Source organism: Ammodytes marinus (genome assembly GCF_949987685.1).
Source record: "Ammodytes marinus genome assembly, chromosome: 16".
Taxonomy (NCBI): domain Eukaryota; kingdom Metazoa; phylum Chordata; class Actinopteri; order Uranoscopiformes; family Ammodytidae; genus Ammodytes; species Ammodytes marinus.
The window spans coordinates 1,479,868-1,499,867 of NC_137220.1; the positions used below are offsets into that span (position 1 = coordinate 1,479,868).

The window sequence follows — 20,000 nt, forward strand, 5'->3', positions numbered from 1 at the left end:
GAGAACATTTCTTATAAGAAGAATGTCAAGCGAATATTCATTGTTATATTGACTTATTGTCTTAATTAATATAATCAGTTTTTAGCCATTAACTTGAATTGTATACATTCTATTTTATGTAACTGAAAGAGTCTTGCTAAAGTCTAGGAAGTTTTGCCATTCTACTTTCATATTATTAGAATATCATGGAGAATGAATTGGAATTGAGGCAAGAATTCCTTCAAAAGGGGCCCAAACCAAGTACTGAGTACATATGGATGATTATACTTTATGGAGGGCTGACATTTCTGTATTTAAAATCCCTTCTTTATAGATTTCATGTAATATCAAAATTTTCTGAGATTTTGAATTTGGGGTTTTCGTAAGCTGTTAGCTATAATAATCAAAATTATAACAAATAAAGGCTTGACATATCTCACATGGCATGTAACTAGTCTATGTAATATATTATGTTGACCTTTTTAGTTGAATTACTGAAATGAATTAACTTTTGCATGATATTCAAATTTTTCGAGTTTCATCTGTACTCATATAAACACACAATAAACAAAATGAGACGAATAGGTGCTAGGGTAAAAAGACATTGAGGAAGAGAATAAAAAGAATAAGTATAAAGCCTCCTGTAACCTGCCTTCTCTCATGAGCTTCCAGTCAATTTAACTTTATCAATATAGCACATTTATAACAGCCGGGGCCGACCAAAGTGCTGTACAGTAAAATAGTTAAATACATTACATCCAAAACATCAAATAGACACATAGAAGCAGCAAAAATTAAAACTAAATTAAAACAAGAAAACAATAGTAAAAGTTCTAGTAGACACTGCTTTCCTATTTGTGGATCTATGTTGACCTCAACGACTACATGAACCAATCAGGGGCTGCCTTCCACTAACAGACAGACAGTGGGGAGGGTCCGGTCTGACTGGAGGCTAGATTGATGACTACATGAACCAATCAGGGGCTGCCTTCCACTAACAGACAGAAAGTGGGGAGGGTCCGGTCTGACTGGAGGCTAGATTGATGACTACATGAACCAATCAGGGGCTGCCTTCCACTAACAGACAGACAGTGGGGAGGGTCCGGTCTGACTGGAGGCTAGATTGATGACTACATGAACCAATCAGGGGCTGCCTTCCACTAACAGACAGACAGTGGGGAGGGTCCGGTCTGACTGGAGGCTAGATTGATGACTACATGAACCAATCAGGGGCTGCCTTCCACTAACAGACAGACAGTGGGGGGGGGGTCCGGTCTGACTGGAGGCTAGATTGATGACTACATGAACCAATCAGGGGCTGCCTTCCACTGACAGACAGACAGTGGGGAGGGTCCGGTCTGACTGGAGGCTAGATTGATGACTACATGAACCAATCAGGGGCTGCCTTCCACTAACAGACAGAAAGTGGGGAGGGTCCGGTCTGACTGGAGGCTAGACTGATGACTACATGAACCAATCAGGGGCTGCCTTCCACTAACAGACAGAAAGTGGGGAGGGTCCGTTCTGACTGGAGGCTAGATTGATGACTACATGAACCAATCAGGGGCTGCCTTCCACTAACAGACAGACAGTGGGGAGGGTCCGGTCTGACTGGAGGCTAGATTGATGACTACATGAACCAATCAGGGGCTGCCTTCCACTAACAGACAGAAAGTGGGGAGGGTCCGGTCTGACTGGAGGCTAGATTGATGACTACATGAACCAATCAGGGGCTGCCTTCCACTAACAGACAGACAGTGGGGAGGGTCCGGTCTGACTGGAGGCTAGATTGATGACTACATGAACCAATCAGGGGCTGCCTTCCACTAACAGACAGAAAGTGGGGGGGGGGGGGGGTCCGGTCTGACTGGAGGCTAGATTGATGACTACATGAACCAATCAGGGGCTGCCTTCCACTGACAGACAGACAGTGGGGAGGGTCCGGTCTGACTGGAGGCTAGATTGATGACTACATGAACCAATCAGGGGCTGCCTTCCACTGACAGACAGACAGTGGGGAGGGTCCGGTCTGACTGGAGGCTAGATTGATGACTAGGATAGAAGGATCCTAGAGGGGCTTGGGAGTTTGATCATCCATTCTACATGTGTTTTATGGATCTTAAAAAAGGCATATCACCGGGTCCCACCTGAGATATTGTGGGTAGGTGCTGTGGGAGTATGGGGGGTGAGAGGGTGAGGGGGAGAGGGGGTGAGGGGGATGAGGGGGGTGAGGGGGTCCCTTCTCAGGGCCATCTAATCTCTGTACGCTCAAAGCCAGAGCTGTGTCCGGGTTCTCTGTGGTAAGTCGCACTTTCCTGTTTCCTGTGGGAGACAGATTCTGCCAGGGCTGAGCGTTATCACCAATCCTGTTTGTGATATTCATGGACAGGACATCAAGGCGTAGTCGTGGTGGGGAGGGAGTGCAGTTTGGTGGGCTGAGGATCTCATCTCTGATGTTTGCGGATGATGTGGTTCTGATGACATCATCGGCTTGTGACCTTCAGCTCTCACTGGATCGGTTTGCAGCCGAGTGTGAAGCGGTTGGCATGAGGATCAGCACCTCTAAATCTGAGGCCATGGTGCTCAGCAGGAAACCTTTGGACTACCTACTCCGGGGAGAAGGAGTTCAAGTAGTTTTGGGTCTTGTTGACGAGTGAGGGAACAATGGAGCATCAGAAATGCCGGGGAATCGCAGCAGTGGGGATATTGAACTCGCTTTACTGCACTGTTGTGATGAAAAGAGAGCTGAGTCTGAAGTCAAAGCTCTGGCTCTACAGGTCGATCTTGGTTCCTACCTTCACCTATGGTCAGGAAGGCTCGGTCATGACCCCAAGAACTAGATCGCGGGTACAAGCGGCCAAAATGCGATTTCTCAGGAAGGTGGCTGGCGTCTCTATTAGAGATGGGGGGAGAAGCTCAGTTATCCTGAGTTGATGTGGATCTGGCTCCTGGTGAGGATGCTCCCTGGGAAGGTGTTGGACTGTGGCTCAGGTGGTAGAGCGGGTCGGCCAATGATCGGAGGGTTGGCGGTTCGATTCTCACCCTGCCAACTGTGTCATGGTTGTTGTGTCCTTGGGTAAGGCACTTCACCCACATTGCCTTATGTGAATGTGTATGACTGCTGAATGTTTGAGGTGGTGATATCATTATTATTCAAGGCACATCCAGCTGGAAGGAGGATAACCGAGGAAAAGATGGAGATATTATATCTCCACACTGACCTGGGCACGCCCCGTCAGAGCTATAACTGCTGTTGATTCGACCAAAACAACCGGTCTTGCAGAGGTGGTTTCTGGGACCGTTTCCAAGAGAACCCTTGTTCAGTTCTATCGCAGTGAGAACTTAATCGGAACCAACTGCAGGAAGGAAAGCGGAGGCTGACTGTAGAGGTCCACACAGTTGAACAGCGTGGAGTCAAATGAAAAAAACTTCCACAACAATATTTCAAAGTCTGTGATTCTCTGCACGGAAGTAGCATGTCCATTTCCTGTTTACATTTTCCGACACCAAATGTTTGACCAATCAGAAAAGACCTCAGCTCCTTCGTACACGCCCCTCAGCAAATTCCGTCTTTTAATTGGTCCAAATAAATGTGTGCTCTTCCGGGAAACTGAACCGGCCTAAACAGAAAAAACAACCAAAAGCATCAGTTTACTGATAAATACCAAACTCACTGAAATCGCCGTTAGACATTTTTAGACGGTATTTTGTCATTTGAAGCATATGCCTCGTTTCCACTAAGCGGCACAGTTCGGTTTGGTACGGCACGTTAACCCTAAATCTGGCTTGCGTTTCCACGCCAACATTTAATCTTAAACACAAGATTCTTCACTGAAACATGGCGGTTTATCTCTCACACCGTAATGAAGATCATGTCGACCAATCAACGGACTGCAGTGTGTAGCTCCACCCCTTTTGGGACCCCAATGAAAGGGGGTCAACAAATTGGTGCTGCGCAGTATTTTGGTACCCTTCCCATGTAATGACAGTGGAAACGCTAGTAATTGTGAACCACACTGTGGAAACGAGCCTGTAGTATAGCCAGGGCTATCGGATTATTTTGTCTAAATTGCAATCAGTGCACCCCTATTTATTCTTCTACAATTATTACCTCACACACTAGGATATAATATTAATTGAGAATCTCAAATGAGACCAAGATGACAGGCTCAAAGGTAATTACAGTGAAATGCAAGGGTTAAGGTTATGCAAGTTTTCGATCATACTTTGTGTGCTACCAAATTTATTTTTGTGCTACTGAATTTTTTTGCTTGCTAGCACCAGTGCTACCACCTAAAAAAATAAGCGTACAGCCCTGAGTATAGCCCTGATGAAATCATGACTGGATAGATATCACTGAAAAAGTTCTAACCCCAGATATGTTCTTTCCATGAGGTAAAACAACTTTACAAAGTGCTTTCATTATTCTGGTTGGATTTTACATTCGTTCATCAAATGCTTTATCTCATGTATCATGTATAACATACAAAATCCAATTTAAAATCAACTTAAACTTTAAAATAATACAGCTAACACAAGTGGTAAACTAGTGGTCAAACCCAACATATGTTTCATTCAGTTTTGATTCAGTTTGGCCCCTGATTTGCTCATTGCAGCCACATTTTAGTTTTCCTGCTCTGTGATTGGCTGGCTCTCTGAGATTCTTCCCTCAAACTCTCTAGGTAACAGATGACACATGTGAAAGGGGGAGGGGCCTGCACAGATTTTATCATATATAAGATGAAATCAGAACTTTTTCTACAACAAACCCCTCAGCAGCAAGAGGACATCACTGATCAACTTCTGTTACAGGATTACTATGGCCAGCAGACACAGCCATTCCAGTAAGTACATTTCATATACACTCACTCAGAGCAGGGCTTGACAAACTAACAGGGCAGCCACCTAATTCTCCTCTCATTGCTGACTTTTTCATGTATCTTAAACATCCACATCTCTCCTCCAACCTCTTGTCTAACTTCACTTTCAAGCCTTTTGCTTTCATTCACTTTACTGACAAGCTACTTACTTTTATGCTACTATATGGAATGTTTTTTTTGTGTTTTTCTAATTCTTCAAAGACCTCTTTTGTTGTTTTACACATGGCTTGCCTTCACAAGAAAAACAGGTTTTTTCTTTCTGAATGTTCTATTGTATCATATATCATATTGTATGAAATGTAAATCCCACTGAGACAAATGTGTTTGTGATTTTGGGCTATACAAATAAAACTGATTTGATTTGATTTGATTTGAATATTGTACATTCTGGTTCAGAAAAGTCTTGTGTACAATATTTTTTTTTTTAGAATGCAGAACACTAGGATAAGACTATGATCATTCTAAAGTCTCACACTTATTTTTCCAGCTTTTTTAAAATTTAACAGCTGAACTTTACTGGTGATCTTCCAGAATTCAGATCTTTGGTGTTCTTTTGTTTTCCCTTTAAACCCAATAACTCAAAATGAAGTTACTACATGTTTAATTATTTCTTGATAAGTCATTTTTTAGATTTTGAGACCTTTTGCCTTTTAACATGTTGGAGTGTGAGCAACATAGCAATGTCATTTATTTATTTTTGGCTCTAATCAAATTTTAACACAATTTTGTGTATTTCAAATGTACTGTATATATGCAGAATTTCAAGATTACTTTTGTCAATTTATGCTTTTTCTGATTTATTATAATTGAATTGTGGTGGACCAGTGAACCAGGGGGTGGCAGTATAATCAACATGCCTTTCAACCAATGCTTTTACAATGAACTAGAAGGTTTAACCATCAGGGAAAGCAGCTTTTAGGTCCGAAAGTAAAGTCCTTTGATTTGACTTTTTATCTTTAGACATTTTATTCTTACCTGAAAGATTCCGGTAAATTTTTGCAGTGATGCAGAAGATTCCGAAAACTGAACAATAATCCACGTGTGTTTCTTAATTTATATTTAATTCCAGAGAGAACAAGCTAAGCTCTACAAAGGTACAGACACATAAAGAGCTGTATCGTCGGCATATAGAAAAATATGACACGGAAAGGCTGTTGTTGAATCCCTAATGTGTGAAGCTGTCATATTTATTACATATAAATGATTTTGGTTCTTGTAAGCATGGATGATTTCTTCCAAGTGTTTGCCGAAATTTTTTGCCAGATTTTTTTTCGGGTTCGGTACATATCGACTCTGCAGGTAATTCCTGCTCCCGGGGCATTTGTTCACAGTCGGTGTCCTGACGAAACTCTGTGTCCTGTTCTAGCTTCTATTAGAATGATCAAAGTCGTTAGCCTCATAGCATAATTGCCTTAATACTGTTTACTCTACATCTACTCTACTCTACATCTACTCTACTCTATATCTACTTCACCCTACTCTATAACCCTTAAAATATGACTTAGGCAATTATGCTATTAGGCTAACGAAAAGTAGATGTAGAGTAGAGTAGATGTAGAATAAAAGAAGAGTAGAGTAAATATGATTTAGGCAATTATGCTCTGAGGCTAACAAAGTGTCACAAACTCACTCAGTACTGTTAAAGTGGTTAGCTTCAAACAGTGCATGTTGTGACTGACTTGAGAGCTTGTGCATGAGTGTATCTGTGCAGTTTTCGTCGTCTTTGAATTAAAATTGTTTTGCTTGATCTGGACGTTTCTGGGCGTAGATCTTTGAACGGGTGAGTGACAGGCTAAAACAATGTAGTCAGATCAAAAAGCCTTTGACAATCTGATGGGCAGAAGCCTTTGCCATCAGTGTGTGAATTTGTTTGTGAATGGGGTGAATGCGGCAGAATTGTAAAGCGCTTTGAGTGTTCATGTACGACTAGAAAAGCGCTGTATTAGTACAAGTCCATTTACCAGGAATAAAGTCAGGAATAGGTGGAGAGCACACCAGTGTTGCTGGCTGGTTGTTACTGACAGGCTGAAAGGAATGTGAGTTGAGTGTGTGTGTGTTGGACAGCTGTTGATATATGTTTTTGTCTACCTCTTACTGCTAATTATAGTATTTATAAATTATTTTTTTTATTGTGTGATTGGAACTGGGATCTATGAAGTGAATTGCCCATCTTGGGATAAATAATGTTTTTTCTGATTCTGATTCTGATAATTTACAAAGTTGTAGTTTCTAGTTGGTTGTGGTAAACTCCTGTGTGTGTGTGTGTGTGTGTGTGTGTGTGTGTGTGTGTGTGTGTGTGTGTGTGTGTGTGTGTGTGTGTGTGTGTGTGTGTGTGTGTGTGTGTGTGTGTGTGTGTGTGTGTGTGTGTGTGTGATAGACATGTTGGCAAAACAGTCTTATCTCAAAGGTGCATTTAGAAAAGGCTGTTTCCATCATCACATGTTTTACATTAACATATACGTTCTCCCAGGTGTCAGAGAGAAATTTCCATGTTAGAAATGTCCATTTAAAGGTGCAGTGTGTATAATTAATTGTTGTTTTTCAGAACAGACTTGGTAGAAAAAGTATGTTTTTAATTAGTTTAGCTTGGGAAAAAAAAATATTACCTTAGAATGAGCCTTTTATATCTACATACAAGTGGGATGCAGCGCCATCTTTGTGTAAGTCAGCTTTTGGTTCTTGGTTCTAGACCAGTAAAGAGTTGGTACCACTCTGGAACCAGTTCTTTTTCACTGGAAAAGCAAAAACAACATTCCAGATTGGGCATTTGATGGAAAACATGTATCTGATATCCATCTATCTTATAGTCTGATCCATTTACTTCTGGTCAGGTAGCAGAACTGCCCAGACTTCTTTTTCCCCAAAACTTTCTCAGGCCAGAGAGGAGATGTAGGCTGCTTTCAATCCCCGTACCTCCTTGCTAATAAAGAAAGATAGTTTTTATGGTCAGCTGTAGTAATAAGGATAGTCCGTAAAAAATTATTTGATTTGGAACACAGGGAGCATCTCTCCAGCGTGTCATGGATCTGTTCCAGGGTCTAGTCCCAGTCAGACCTGCCTGGTTCTCCCCCAAAGTGAAGCCATCAGGGGGAACCTTACCAGGGTGGCCGACCAGTAACCATGAGGTCGCTGGTTCCTCCTCCCAGTAACCATGAGGTCACTGGTTCGATCCCCGGCACTGGACAGGAGGGTGTTAGTTGTAAAACTAGCAGAGGCCGGTATTACGTCTACGGTGACCACCATCTCTACCATTGTGCTATGGCTGACCCTGCCCTCTGACCCCCTCCGAAGTGTGGTGACTTTAGAGGGGAGATGCGAAAAGACAAATTTCAATGTAACGAATCATTGAATAATAAATTAACTTATCTTAACTTAGACCCCCAAACCCCCTCAACCCTCTTCTCAATGTGGGGGAGCAGCTACCGTACTCTAGAGTGACTTTAGACTTTATTGTCCCCAAGTTTAAATTCGTTTTCACATCACAGTACAGGTAGCGACCGCATTCCTGACAGATAATAACAGATGGACAAACACAACAGAAATAACATGCAGACAGAATATATAGACTGTTGGACTGGAGTGATTTTATCTTGGCCTTTTGTTGAGGGTCTGCTAGGGCTGCTACATCACAGAGAGCGAGCCCAGATATACCTATGATATTTTATCAAAACACCAGTGTGATTATGATTGCACAATTCTAAACACCAACAACACAAAAAAAAGGGGTTAGCAAGGGAGCGTTGACATCTACAATCTCACCACTAGATTATGTCAATATACTCAGAAATTACACACTGCACCTTTAGAACAGAATTCTTGTTTAAATACGATGGTGAGCTTAAAATGTATGAAAATGAATCATGTAATGGGCCTCTTTGATTGATATGACTTTTTTCAAATAACTAATTGTCATCATGTCTGTTTTTTCCCAACAGAGCCAGAAGAATCCGAGCTGCGGATCGTTCTCTTTGGAAAGACCGGCGTTGGGAAAAGCGCTTCAGGAAACACAATCCTCGGGAGCGACAGTTTTGACACTAACCTTTCTTCAGCATCTGAGACGGGAATATGCAAAAAGGGGACGAGAGAGTTTGACGGACAAACTCTGGCGATTATCGACACTCCGGGTCTTTTCCACAGCCACAAAACTCGTGAGGAAGTAACGAAAGAAATCCTGACATGCATCACGTGGATCACCCCCGGTCCCCACGTGTTCCTGTTGGTGCTAAAGCTAGGAGACTTCTCAAGACAAGACAGAAAAGTGCTGGAAGACTTTCAGAGGGTTTTCAAACACGCAACCGATTATACCATTGTCTTGTTCACGCACGGAGATCAATGTAACGCCGAAGACTTTATTGAAAAGAACAAAAGTCTCAAGAAGTTCATGTCTGGGAGGAGATACCATGTCTTTAACAACGAGGTGGAAGATGAGTTTCAAGTTAAAGATCTCCTGCAGACGATCAAGAGCACGGTCCAGAGAAATAAAGACAGGAACAAGAGCAGCTTCTACAGCAACAAGATGTTTAAACTTGCTGTGAAGGCCTTCGAAGCGCTCACCAGATGCCCCGAGGTAAATTTGGACAAAGATTCCCAAGATCCCAAAAAGGCCGGAGAAATTAGTTTGGCGGACCTGATCTGTGACGGTCTGGAACTCATGCAGGCAAAAGTTCCAGGTTTACGCGGATTCCTTAAAAAAGTGCAAGATGTGGCGTTACAACTCATGCCATCTGAGTAGCCAGAGATAGATATCTTTAGACCATGAAATATTCATGACATGGGAACTGTTGATACATGGAGCATCGTCTCAGACTACCAGCTCTACGGCACTGTCCAGTGTCAATGGGTGTTTTCGCACAAAACAGTCCTAGGAACCTCATGAAAGAAACTGTCAACGGGGGAACTTTTTTTTTTTTTTATATTCTTTTTTGTCATTTTCAAGCTTTATTAGACAGTACAGAGTTGAGATGGGGAGACAGAGAGAGAGGGGGGTGACCTGCAGTAAAGGTCCACGGGTCTGATTTGAACCCGCGACCACTGCAACAAAGGCCGGGGGACTTTCAAGGGATTAATTCTTTTGGCATTCGCACCACCAATAGAAACCCTCTGAAGAGATGTAAGCCGGCCGTGGGGGCCAATTAGGGCCTAACGTTCGTCCCTTATAGTGGACGGCAGCTTCTGATTGGTTCATGTAGTCGTCAATCAAGCCTCGTGACACCAGCCATATCCCTCAAGCTTATTCATCGACTACATGAACCAATCAGGGGCTGCCTTCCACAAACAGACAGACAGTGGGGAGGGTCCGGTCTGACTGGAGGCTAGATTGATGACTACATGAACCAATCAGGGGCTGCCTTCCACTAACAGACAGAAAGTGGGGAGGGTCCGGTCTGACTGGAGGCTAGATTGATGACTACATGAACCAATCAGGGGCTGCCTTCCACTAACAGACAGAAAGTGGGGAGGGTCCGGTCTGACTGGAGGCTAGATTGATGTCTACATGGACCAATCAGGGGCTGCCTTCCACTATAAGGGACGAACGCAGGGCCCTGATTGGCCCAGTCAACAGACTGATTTGAAGGAGAGAAATTAATAGCCTCGTTCGACTTACCCAGGTCTGAGCAAGACCTGCGCAACTATGACGCGCGTCTTGCTGAGCGCACAACAAAAATGCTGCAAAAATGCTGTGCGCTCAGCAAGCCGAGCGTCATAGTTGCGCAGGTCTTAGCAAGACGGCGACATCTCAAACGAGGCTATTGTGAAGCTTGCAAGCGACCAGGCTAGCTTCACCATGCTAACTATTAGCTGCATCATGTAAATATGATAGAATTACCTTACCCTTACAAAAGTGCTTTGATGTTTGTTAAAATGTGGACTAATGAATTGTAATCTTGGTTATAATTCCACAGAAAATCCATCCGTCCATAATCACATAATTCATCATAGAATCACTTTATGTTGGGATCCTTGTATGTTCTGTATATATGGAGAAATAATATATTTTTTTAAAACACACACTGAGTAAGATTTACTGCAGGGAATCTGTATAAGATTGTATCACTATTTTTGCAGTATTTGTACATGTCATATCTGTTTTTATACACAATACATGAAATTGACTCTACTTACCTCATGGACTCTAAGCTCAACCCCCTTTCTTGATTTCTTGCTAGCAGCCATTTTTTTTCTAAATCTCTGCTATGTGATTGGTCAGATTTGAACTAGAAACAGATGATGTAGATTTGAGGGGAGGGACCTTGGAGCAGGATATAATATATATACTGATGAGTTGGATATTAAAGTTTTCAGAAGCAGGAGATACCCACAGTGAAAGGACTTCTTAAAGACTGCTGCCTTCACCAAGAGACCAGGATGACCAGTGGGAAAGCCTTACTGACTGGTGAGTTGCCTACATTTCTCCCACTGTCTTTGAGCAGTGCTAATGCTGCTCTGTATGTTTTTTTGGGTGTGTTTTGTGTCATGGAAGAAAAAAAGGGATGTTACAATCAGTTCCTCTTTATCTGGCTGAATATATAAGAGATTTTATATCTTAATTTCTTCCTTTTTTATGTCAGAATCAAGAATTGTGCCTTTTTATTGTTAAGGGTACTTTATGACATGTGTTGACTTTTGAGGACTTTCCAGGCATTGTTTAAAAACATTTTTATACACAATACATTCAAAAAGAAATATTTTGAATTAAGATTTTGGGAAGTTAGGAAGAGACATAAATTAAATATTTTTGGGTAAAAACAGTCAGTGGTAAGAAAATTTAGTTTTGATGAGTTTTATAGACAATTAGTGGCTCTGTCAACTCTATTCTTTAGAGGAAACCAGTTCAGGGACTTCAGTTTTTTTTGTGACATGTCCATTGTTGTTGGTCTTTGTTAGGACTATATCCACTGATTTATTGCATAATATTTAGAGTTTTTTGGGGAAAAACTGAGATAAAAAACATTTTTCTTAGTAATCAAATGAGCTGGGAATGGAGGCATGCATTAGGTTCTCTGCATGAATCTCCTCTGATTCTTGTGCTGGGTTTAGGACTAGACTTACCAGACATTTTGGGATATGATGTGGCACTTACAGTTACATTTCCACATATTTCTGACTATTTCTGGTTATTTCCAACAGTTTTATCTACATTTAGCTGGATTAATTTAAGGCACATGCAGTTATTTATTTGTAGATTGCCCTTTGCTATGAGAATCTATGTGACTGTAGTCGACGGTTGAGCAAAGTAAACGCGTGTGTCGTCGGCATAAATATGATCGCATAATTTGAACCGTGTGAATATCGAATAGGAAAGAAACAACGATGGAGCCTTGGCAAAATCCACATATCACGTATATTTTCTTTAATTACATAATGAGACCATCAGAGTTGTTGAACCTACTTTGAAAGTATAGCGTAGCAAACTACCAAGGAGATGACATTGGAAGATGTTGTACTACAGTTAAGCTTCTCTAGTGTGTGTGTGTGTGTGTGTGTGTGTGTGTGTGTGTGTGTGTGTGTGTTAGTTTGAGTACTGTTCCCCAGGGAGAAATGTAGTAACTAAAGCTACTTTATTTTTACATAAGTTTTTTTTCTTTTCTTAACTACAGAGAATCAGCAGAGAATCAATCAATCAATCTATCTATCTATCCTATCTAACCAGGTCAAATTAATTGAGAATAAAATCTGTTTTCCAAGAAGGCAGTACTATGATAAAATAAACGCAATCAACAGTCACGTACAATTCTCATAAACCACATTCAGCATCGATTGATATACAATACAATATCAGATACAAGACATTATATGAAAATTTTAAATTAGTCCAGTTAAAAATGAAATAAATGAAACCGGGACAGATACAATTGATAAATCTGTCCGTTATCAAAAATAGAACTTTACAAAAATGTGTGAAGTTTACCTTCCACTTACATAAATGATGTGTGTAGAAATAATGTGTCTGTTACGTTTTGAAAGAAGTGCTAAACCGTTCTTTGTTGGGAAAAGTCAAAGAAATGCAATGCATTGTGGGATAAGTAATTTCTTAACTCCCAGAAAATGAACCAATGATTTTTTTATCAGTTTTTCAATTGTTTTTTTTTTTTTGCACTGAATAAAATGTTTGATAGTCCTGATGAATATGTGGATAGCTGGTTGGCTTTATTCCATAATTAAAAATATTGACATAAGGAATTTTTGAAATGTCAATAGAGGTTTTGAATGGGGAAATTTACTTAAAAAAAGTGGTTTACAGAGCCTAGGCTATGTTTTAATACCAGTTTTCTCCAGAATTGTTGGCTCCATCTCTGAGCCACAATAGCACTGCTTTCTAATCCTAAGCACTTTGTGTTACATTTACTTGTATGAAAAGTAATAAATAAAGTTTGATTAATTGATTGATTGATTTATCAAAATCTCACTTTCCACATGTCCTTTTTCTAAAATATTTACCAAATATGAACCATTTGCATGATTAAGATTCTGCAGAAAAACATTTTCTTTATTAAGGTTACTGTTGAGCTCTGTTGTTGATATTTAAATTATATTTTTCTTCCATACCACTGATGTCTGTGTGCTCTTCCTCCACAGATTCTTCAGACCTGAGGATAGTTCTCGTTGGAAAGGTGAATTCGGGGAAAACTTCCGTGATGCGGACGCTTGTGAGGAGCTCTGAGGGAAGCGCCAAACGTCCAGAAGGCATTTTGATGGAGACAGAAACCTGCTATAAAGAGGAACTAACAATCGGAGGGCAAAAGGTGGTTGTTGTGGACACTCCGGGCCTTTGCCACGCAGAGAAAACAGACCAGGAGATACTTGAGGAGATCAAGAAAGGTGTTTCTCTTGCTTCCCCCGGCCCACATGTCTTTCTACTGGTGATGGCTCTCAACAGATACACGGAAGAAGAAAAGGAAATGGTGGAGCTTATAAAAAAAACGTTCACGGAAAATGTCTTAAACTACATTTTGGTTTTGTTTACCGGTGGAGACCAACTGAACGCGAAGGGGAAAAGCATTCAGGAGTTTGTGAAAGACAGCGAAGAACTGAACAGCTTTGTGAGCGGGTGTAACGGTGGATACTGCGCCATCGACAACACAGAGACCCAAGATCAATCTCAAGTCACGGAGCTGTTGCGTGACATCAAAACCACCGTTGAAAGAAATGAAGGGAGATGTTATAAAGATGTCGGAGGGCAGAATCGCGCCGCACTTGTTAAGAGAATCGCGCTGGCTGTGAACGGGTCGGCTTTAGCGGGAGCAGGGATGGGAGGGGTTGTTTCACATTTTGTCGCGAGCGCGGTCGGGATACCGGTGGGAATGGTGGCGGGAGCGGCCGTGGGGGGTGTGGTAGGAGGCGTGGGCATCGTTACAGCCGAACACATTAGGGCCAAGACCAAAAAGAACTGTGTGCTGCAGTGAAGAAGTGTTCATTGTTCTTGTGTCAATAGATGGCTAAACTCTTAAAAAGATAAGTGTTTCTAAGCTTAAAGACCTATTTCAGCGGTGGAACTATGAACGTGTATTGAACTCTGAGATCCTATGTAGTATAAATGTGAAAACATTTTAGAAATCGGTTCATCCTAGCCTGAGAAAAGGCAGAAAGAGTGTTTTATGGTAACACTGTCTAACCCTACATTTTTACTAGTGTGACATCACACAAGTAAAAATGTAGGGTTAGGATTAACAGGACAGCTGGGCCAAGGGAAGACTGAGGGAAAGACTGAGGGGAAAAAACTCATTCATTATATTATAATAGTGATTTTATAATGATATAACGCCGGTTCCGTATGGGTGAAGTATTCCTTTAAAGATGGCTGCCATGGCTTGAAGGTGGAGTCAGAGATTCTGGAGAATGTCTGTTGTTGTCAAAATTGTCACTCTTTGTCAAAATCAGTGAATATCTCCTCATGATCCACTACCTGTCTGTACTGAGTGAATATCTCCTCATGATCCGCTACCTGTCTGTACTGTGTGAATATCTCCTCATGATCCACTACCTGTCTGTACTGTGTGAATATCTCCTCATGATCCACTACCTGTCTGTACTGTGTGAATATCTCCTCATGATCCGCTACCTGTCTGTACTGTGTGAATATCTCCTCATGATCCGCTACCTGTCTGTACTGTGTGTGTGCTGAAAAAATATCCAGCGTTATTACACAGCCTAGCCTCTGTAAATGGATATGTATACAAAGGGCATGTAGACAAAAGGGGCCTACAGTAGCTAGCAACATGCACGTTTACAGAGCCTAGGCTGTGTAATAACTCTATTTTTGTATTCTTATTTTTTATCATCCACACACAGTACAGACAGGTAGTGGATCATGAGGAGATATTCACACAGTACAGACAGGTAGTGGATCATGAGGAGATATTCACACAGTACAGACAGGCAGTGGATCATGAGGAGATATTCACACAGTACAGACAGGTAGTGGATCATGAGGAGATATTCACACAGTACAGACAGGTAGTGGATCATGAGGAGATATTCACTCAGTACAGACAGGTAGTGGATCATGAGGAGATATTCACACAGTACAGACAGGTAGTGGATCATGAGGAGATATTCACACAGTACAGACAGGTAGTGGATCATGAGGAGATATTCACACAGTACAGACAGGTAGTGGATCATGAGGAGATATTCACACAGTACAGACAGGTAGTGGATCATGAGGAGATATTCACACAGTACAGACAGGCAGTGGATCATGAGGAGATATTCACACAGTACAGACAGGTAGTGGATCATGAGGAGATATTCACACAGTACAGACAGGTAGTGGATCATGAGGAGATATTCACACAGTACAGACAGGTAGTGGATCATGAGGAGATATTCACACAGTACAGTAGTGGATCATGAGGAGATATTCACACAGTACAGACAGGTAGTGGATCATGAGGAGATATTCACACAGTACAGACAGGTAGTGGATCATGAGGAGATATTCACACAGTACAGACAGGTAGTGGATCATGAGGAGATATTCACACAGTACAGACAGGCAGTGGATCATGAGGAGATATTCACACAGTACAGACAGGTAGTGGATCATGAGGAGATATTCACACAGTACAGACAGGCAGTGGATCATGAGGAGATATTCACACAGTACAGACAGGCAGTGGATCATGAGGAGATATTCACACAGTACAGACAGGCAGTGGATCATGAGGAGATATTCACACAGTACAGACAGGTAGTGGATCATGAGGAGACAGACAGGTAGAGACAGACAGGTAGTGGATCATGAGGAGATATTCACACAGTACAGACAGGTAGTGGATCATGAGGAGATATTCACACAGTACAGACAGGTAGTGGATCATGAGGAGATATTCACTGATTTTGACAAAGTGATTTTGACAACAAGCGTTCTCCAGAATCACTGACTGCACCTTTAAGTCTGACGGCCTTTGTAGATATTACATTATGGACAAAAAGTTTTTCAATTAATGTGTTTTTTTTTGTGTTTTTTTTAATCCCGGTAAAGGGTTTTTACTGGGAGTTTTTTCTCAGCCGAGCTAAGGGTGTAAGGGCAGGGTGTCATATTGTATCATATTGTATCATATATCATATTGTATGGAATGTAAAGCCCACTGAGACAAATGTGATCAAATGTGATTTTGGGCTATACAAATAAAACTGATTTGATTTGATTTGATTTACTATTTGTAGGAGATAACTTGATTTCAAACTGCTTTGAACGCAGAAAAATTAAAATCCACAATTTCTTTTGATTAATACTGTCACTGTCTATGTTAAATTGTTGCTTTTTGTGTTTATTCAAGTTGTTAATACACAGCCTAGGCTCTGTAAACTGGTAGGTAAACAAAGGGTATGTTTGCAAAGGGGCTCACCATAGTTGGCAACATGCCCATAGCTAGCAAAAAGTGATTTTGACAACAAGCATTCTCCAGAATCACTTACTCCACCTTTAACAATGCACAGATGTCATCTCTAACTATAAAATGTTATCGGGACTTTTTTTTGTTCCACATTTTAATTTTGACCCTTTATTTATATGTAACACAGATATACATGAGACATTATGAAATTATTACTTGACATGTTTTTGTCATTTTCCTTGGTCGAATTTTTTTTAATATATTTCACATTTTTTAAATAAAGATCCTCCTGTTGTGAGTAAATGATGCTGACGAATTTATTCATGTGCAAAAATGTGAGGATATGCTTTCTTCAATTTCATTTCATAGCCTTTATATTATATTTATTAAAAGGCATTTAGGATTGATATTGTCAAGTCGAGGTGAACAGGGTAAAATGTTTAACTTATACATATCCTCATTACATTTTGCCAGTTGATTGCTGACATTCAAATAATACATTTTTGTATTTCAACTTTTAGTAAGAAAAGGCTGCATCCCAAATCTGTTCGGTAAGACATTTGGACACTAATATGTTGTGAAAATGAAAGACAGATTTTAACCTATTTTAATCTAGATTGTTGCTTTTTGAAAGAGCAGAACATAACTATATTATAACTGTATTATTCACTGTATCTCTATCACTGCATTTATTGTATTTAGTATCTTTGATTGTATTTTAAAGCCTGACCCAGGGACAAAGACTGCAAATTAGCTGAAGCTAGACGTCTTATATGCATCACATTTTCCCATTTTTTTGTGGCAATGTTGTATGTATTGTCCCTGTCAAATAAACATTAAAATAAAAAATAAATAAATAAAAATTAAAAATAACTAGTTCCATATTGAAACATTTGCATATTTATTCAGACATTCCCGAAAAAATATAATACATAAAAATGATTGTTTCAATGAGTAATCAACTGGCAAAGTTTCATGATGATAATTATTTCAGTAAAAGTACTTAAAGGTGCTCCAAGGAACTTTCAGTGTGTGTCAATTCTAGCGCCCCCTTTGGACAAAAGCAGTAGTGTTTTTACCACGCCAGCTGTTGTTCCTGGGTGAGCGTATACCCATGAGAAAGGCATTAAGAAAAACTATATAAAAACAGCATTCTTTGCACTGATGGTCTCGTTTGCTGTTACATGTAATTTATGATCATCAGAGGAAAAATTAGACTGTTTCAGAAATATTTAAAAGTTTCTCGTAGCGCCTTTAATTCTTCCAGCAAATAACTTTTTGTGTCTCCTCGACTGGCCTCGTGAGTTTGATGAAAACAGTTTGAGTTTCAGGACAGACATTCCTTTCTTTATTTAATTATGTCTTTCTGCTGAATCCACTAAACACAACACGGAAGGATTTAAAACCCAAGTTTAAAGGCTTCTTTGGAAACTGCAGACTGAGAGAGAGCAAACAGATAAAAAAATGCATTTTCATCATGTTTTTAAGAAGAAAATGTCTCATAAATCAGACAGTGAACAACATATGAACAAATCCTTCTGTAATAACCTTCAGAATAGTGCTGAGAATGATTATGAAAAGTTTAGTTGATGTAAGTGCTTTAGAAGTTGCGATTTTTGGTTCAAAGTATTGAGAAAATAACAAATGTGAGATAATAGCTGTTAAAAATGGTTGTATAGGAGAAATATACAGACGCAAACAGACAAGGTTTAGTCAAATAAACACCTGAATGTACATGTTGGACCTTTGATTTATACTAGTATGAAAGAAGACATGTTATGGAAGATAAATAGACAAACATTTCTGTTGAATCGATGTCTTTGTCTGCAGTGTCTCTTTAAACTTCTCCCATGGCTTCATCTCAAAAACATTTGGAAAGTTCCAGTAAGTGGAAGCAGATGTGTGAAACATTGTGTGTGTGTGTGTGTGTGTGTGTGTGTGTGTGTGTGTGTGTGTGTGTGTGTGTGTGTGTGAGTGTGTGTGTGTGTGTGTGTGTGTGAGAGAGAGTGTGTGTCTTGAATTTAAACCCCCTCAACATGGACTTGTGATTCACACACAGGATGGTTGTTGGGCGGCGGCCTTGTGCCACGTCCTCCGTCCAAATATATCTGTCTATGAGGGGAAACACACACACACACACACACACACACACACACACACACACACACACACACACACACACACACACAGGAATCTTCAGTTATTTGCTTAAGTTCATGCTTGGCTGGCCCGTTGTTTGTAGAGGGTGTTGTTTCGATCAGGGTGTGTGTGTTGACAGACACAAGGCCATCTGTTTACACTTACAGGAACTTTCCAAAAGGTATTCAGTTAAAGCCCTGAGAGAAGTTTAAAGGGACACACAAGGCAGGAACTCTGTTTTTCAAAGGACCAAAACATACCAGTGCTTGAAACAATGGTTGCGTTCCGAATCGCATACTTTCTACTATATAGTATGGTAGAAAAAAGATTTAGGATGTCCCGATTCTTGTGGCCAGATTTAGGATGGTTAGAAGTACCCGGATGTCCTACTTCATGCGGCCAAGATTGTTAGTGTTGAAAACTGCATCCTATTTGGGCGATTCTGACCCACAATCCAGTGCGCACGTGAAGTGACGTAACATCGACGAAGCCTCCATATGAAAACAAACGGGGATGAGACGGATATAAAAGCAAGAGGCAAGATCAAGGCGCAATGTTATGATGAAATAAGAGAGAAAAGTATGTCCCAATAGTATGCCTACTGCATCCTAACTAGATTATTTTTATCGTCGGATGTAGTATGTAGAATAGAAAAAAGAAAGAGGAGGAGATTCGGAACGCAACCAATGTCTTTGTCTGTGGTGTCTGACCTTAAAGGACAATCTGAGAATATACCTTCAATGAATCGCATTTACCACTCTTGTTAAATGCATTGTCTATAAGACGGAAAGGTTTGAGATAAAATGTGCTTCAAATATCACGATTAGTGTATTAGGTAGAAACTGTAATATTTTTCCTGATTTTAGGCAAGGTGAGTTTATTTCTATAGCACAATTCAGACACAAGGCCGTTCAGAGTGCTTTACAGGGGCAAGAAATACATCCAGATTAAGAATACACATTAGAAAAGCGAATGGAAAATATGATAAAACACACTGGTTACTGAACTGATGTATCGTGATGGGCCTGCAGTAGCGGAAATGTAAGTGAAGATCGCCCTCGTGTGGCCGGAGTGAGAAATGCATGTATTACACACACAAACACACAAACACGCACACACACACACACACACACACACACACACACACACACACACACACACA

General features: G+C 40.6%; 1 protein-coding gene across 1 annotated transcript; it reads left to right on the plus strand.

The window, feature by feature from the left end:
• The first annotated feature begins 4,758 nt into the window (after positions 1 to 4,758).
• LOC307262404 (GTPase IMAP family member 8-like) lies at positions 4,759 to 16,794 on the plus strand. Its single transcript, XM_080043272.1, has 5 exons — positions 4,759 to 4,823; positions 8,795 to 9,587; positions 9,953 to 9,969; positions 13,437 to 15,200; positions 16,209 to 16,794. Exons 1-4 carry the CDS (start codon positions 4,799 to 4,801, stop codon positions 14,261 to 14,263), a joined length of 1,662 nt encoding a protein of 553 aa, XP_079899398.1. The 5' UTR covers positions 4,759 to 4,798; the 3' UTR covers positions 14,264 to 15,200; positions 16,209 to 16,794.
• The last annotated feature ends 3,206 nt before the right edge of the window (positions 16,795 to 20,000 follow it).

Bases quoted from the DNA above. Each gene is read 5' to 3' on its own strand.
- LOC307262404 (XM_080043272.1), top strand. From the start codon at position 4,799: ATGGCCAGCAGACACAGCCATTCCA. The intron at 4,824-8,794 runs GTAAGTACATTT...TTTTCCCAACAG, and splicing joins CAGCAGACACAGCCATTCCA to AGCCAGAAGAATCCGAGCTG.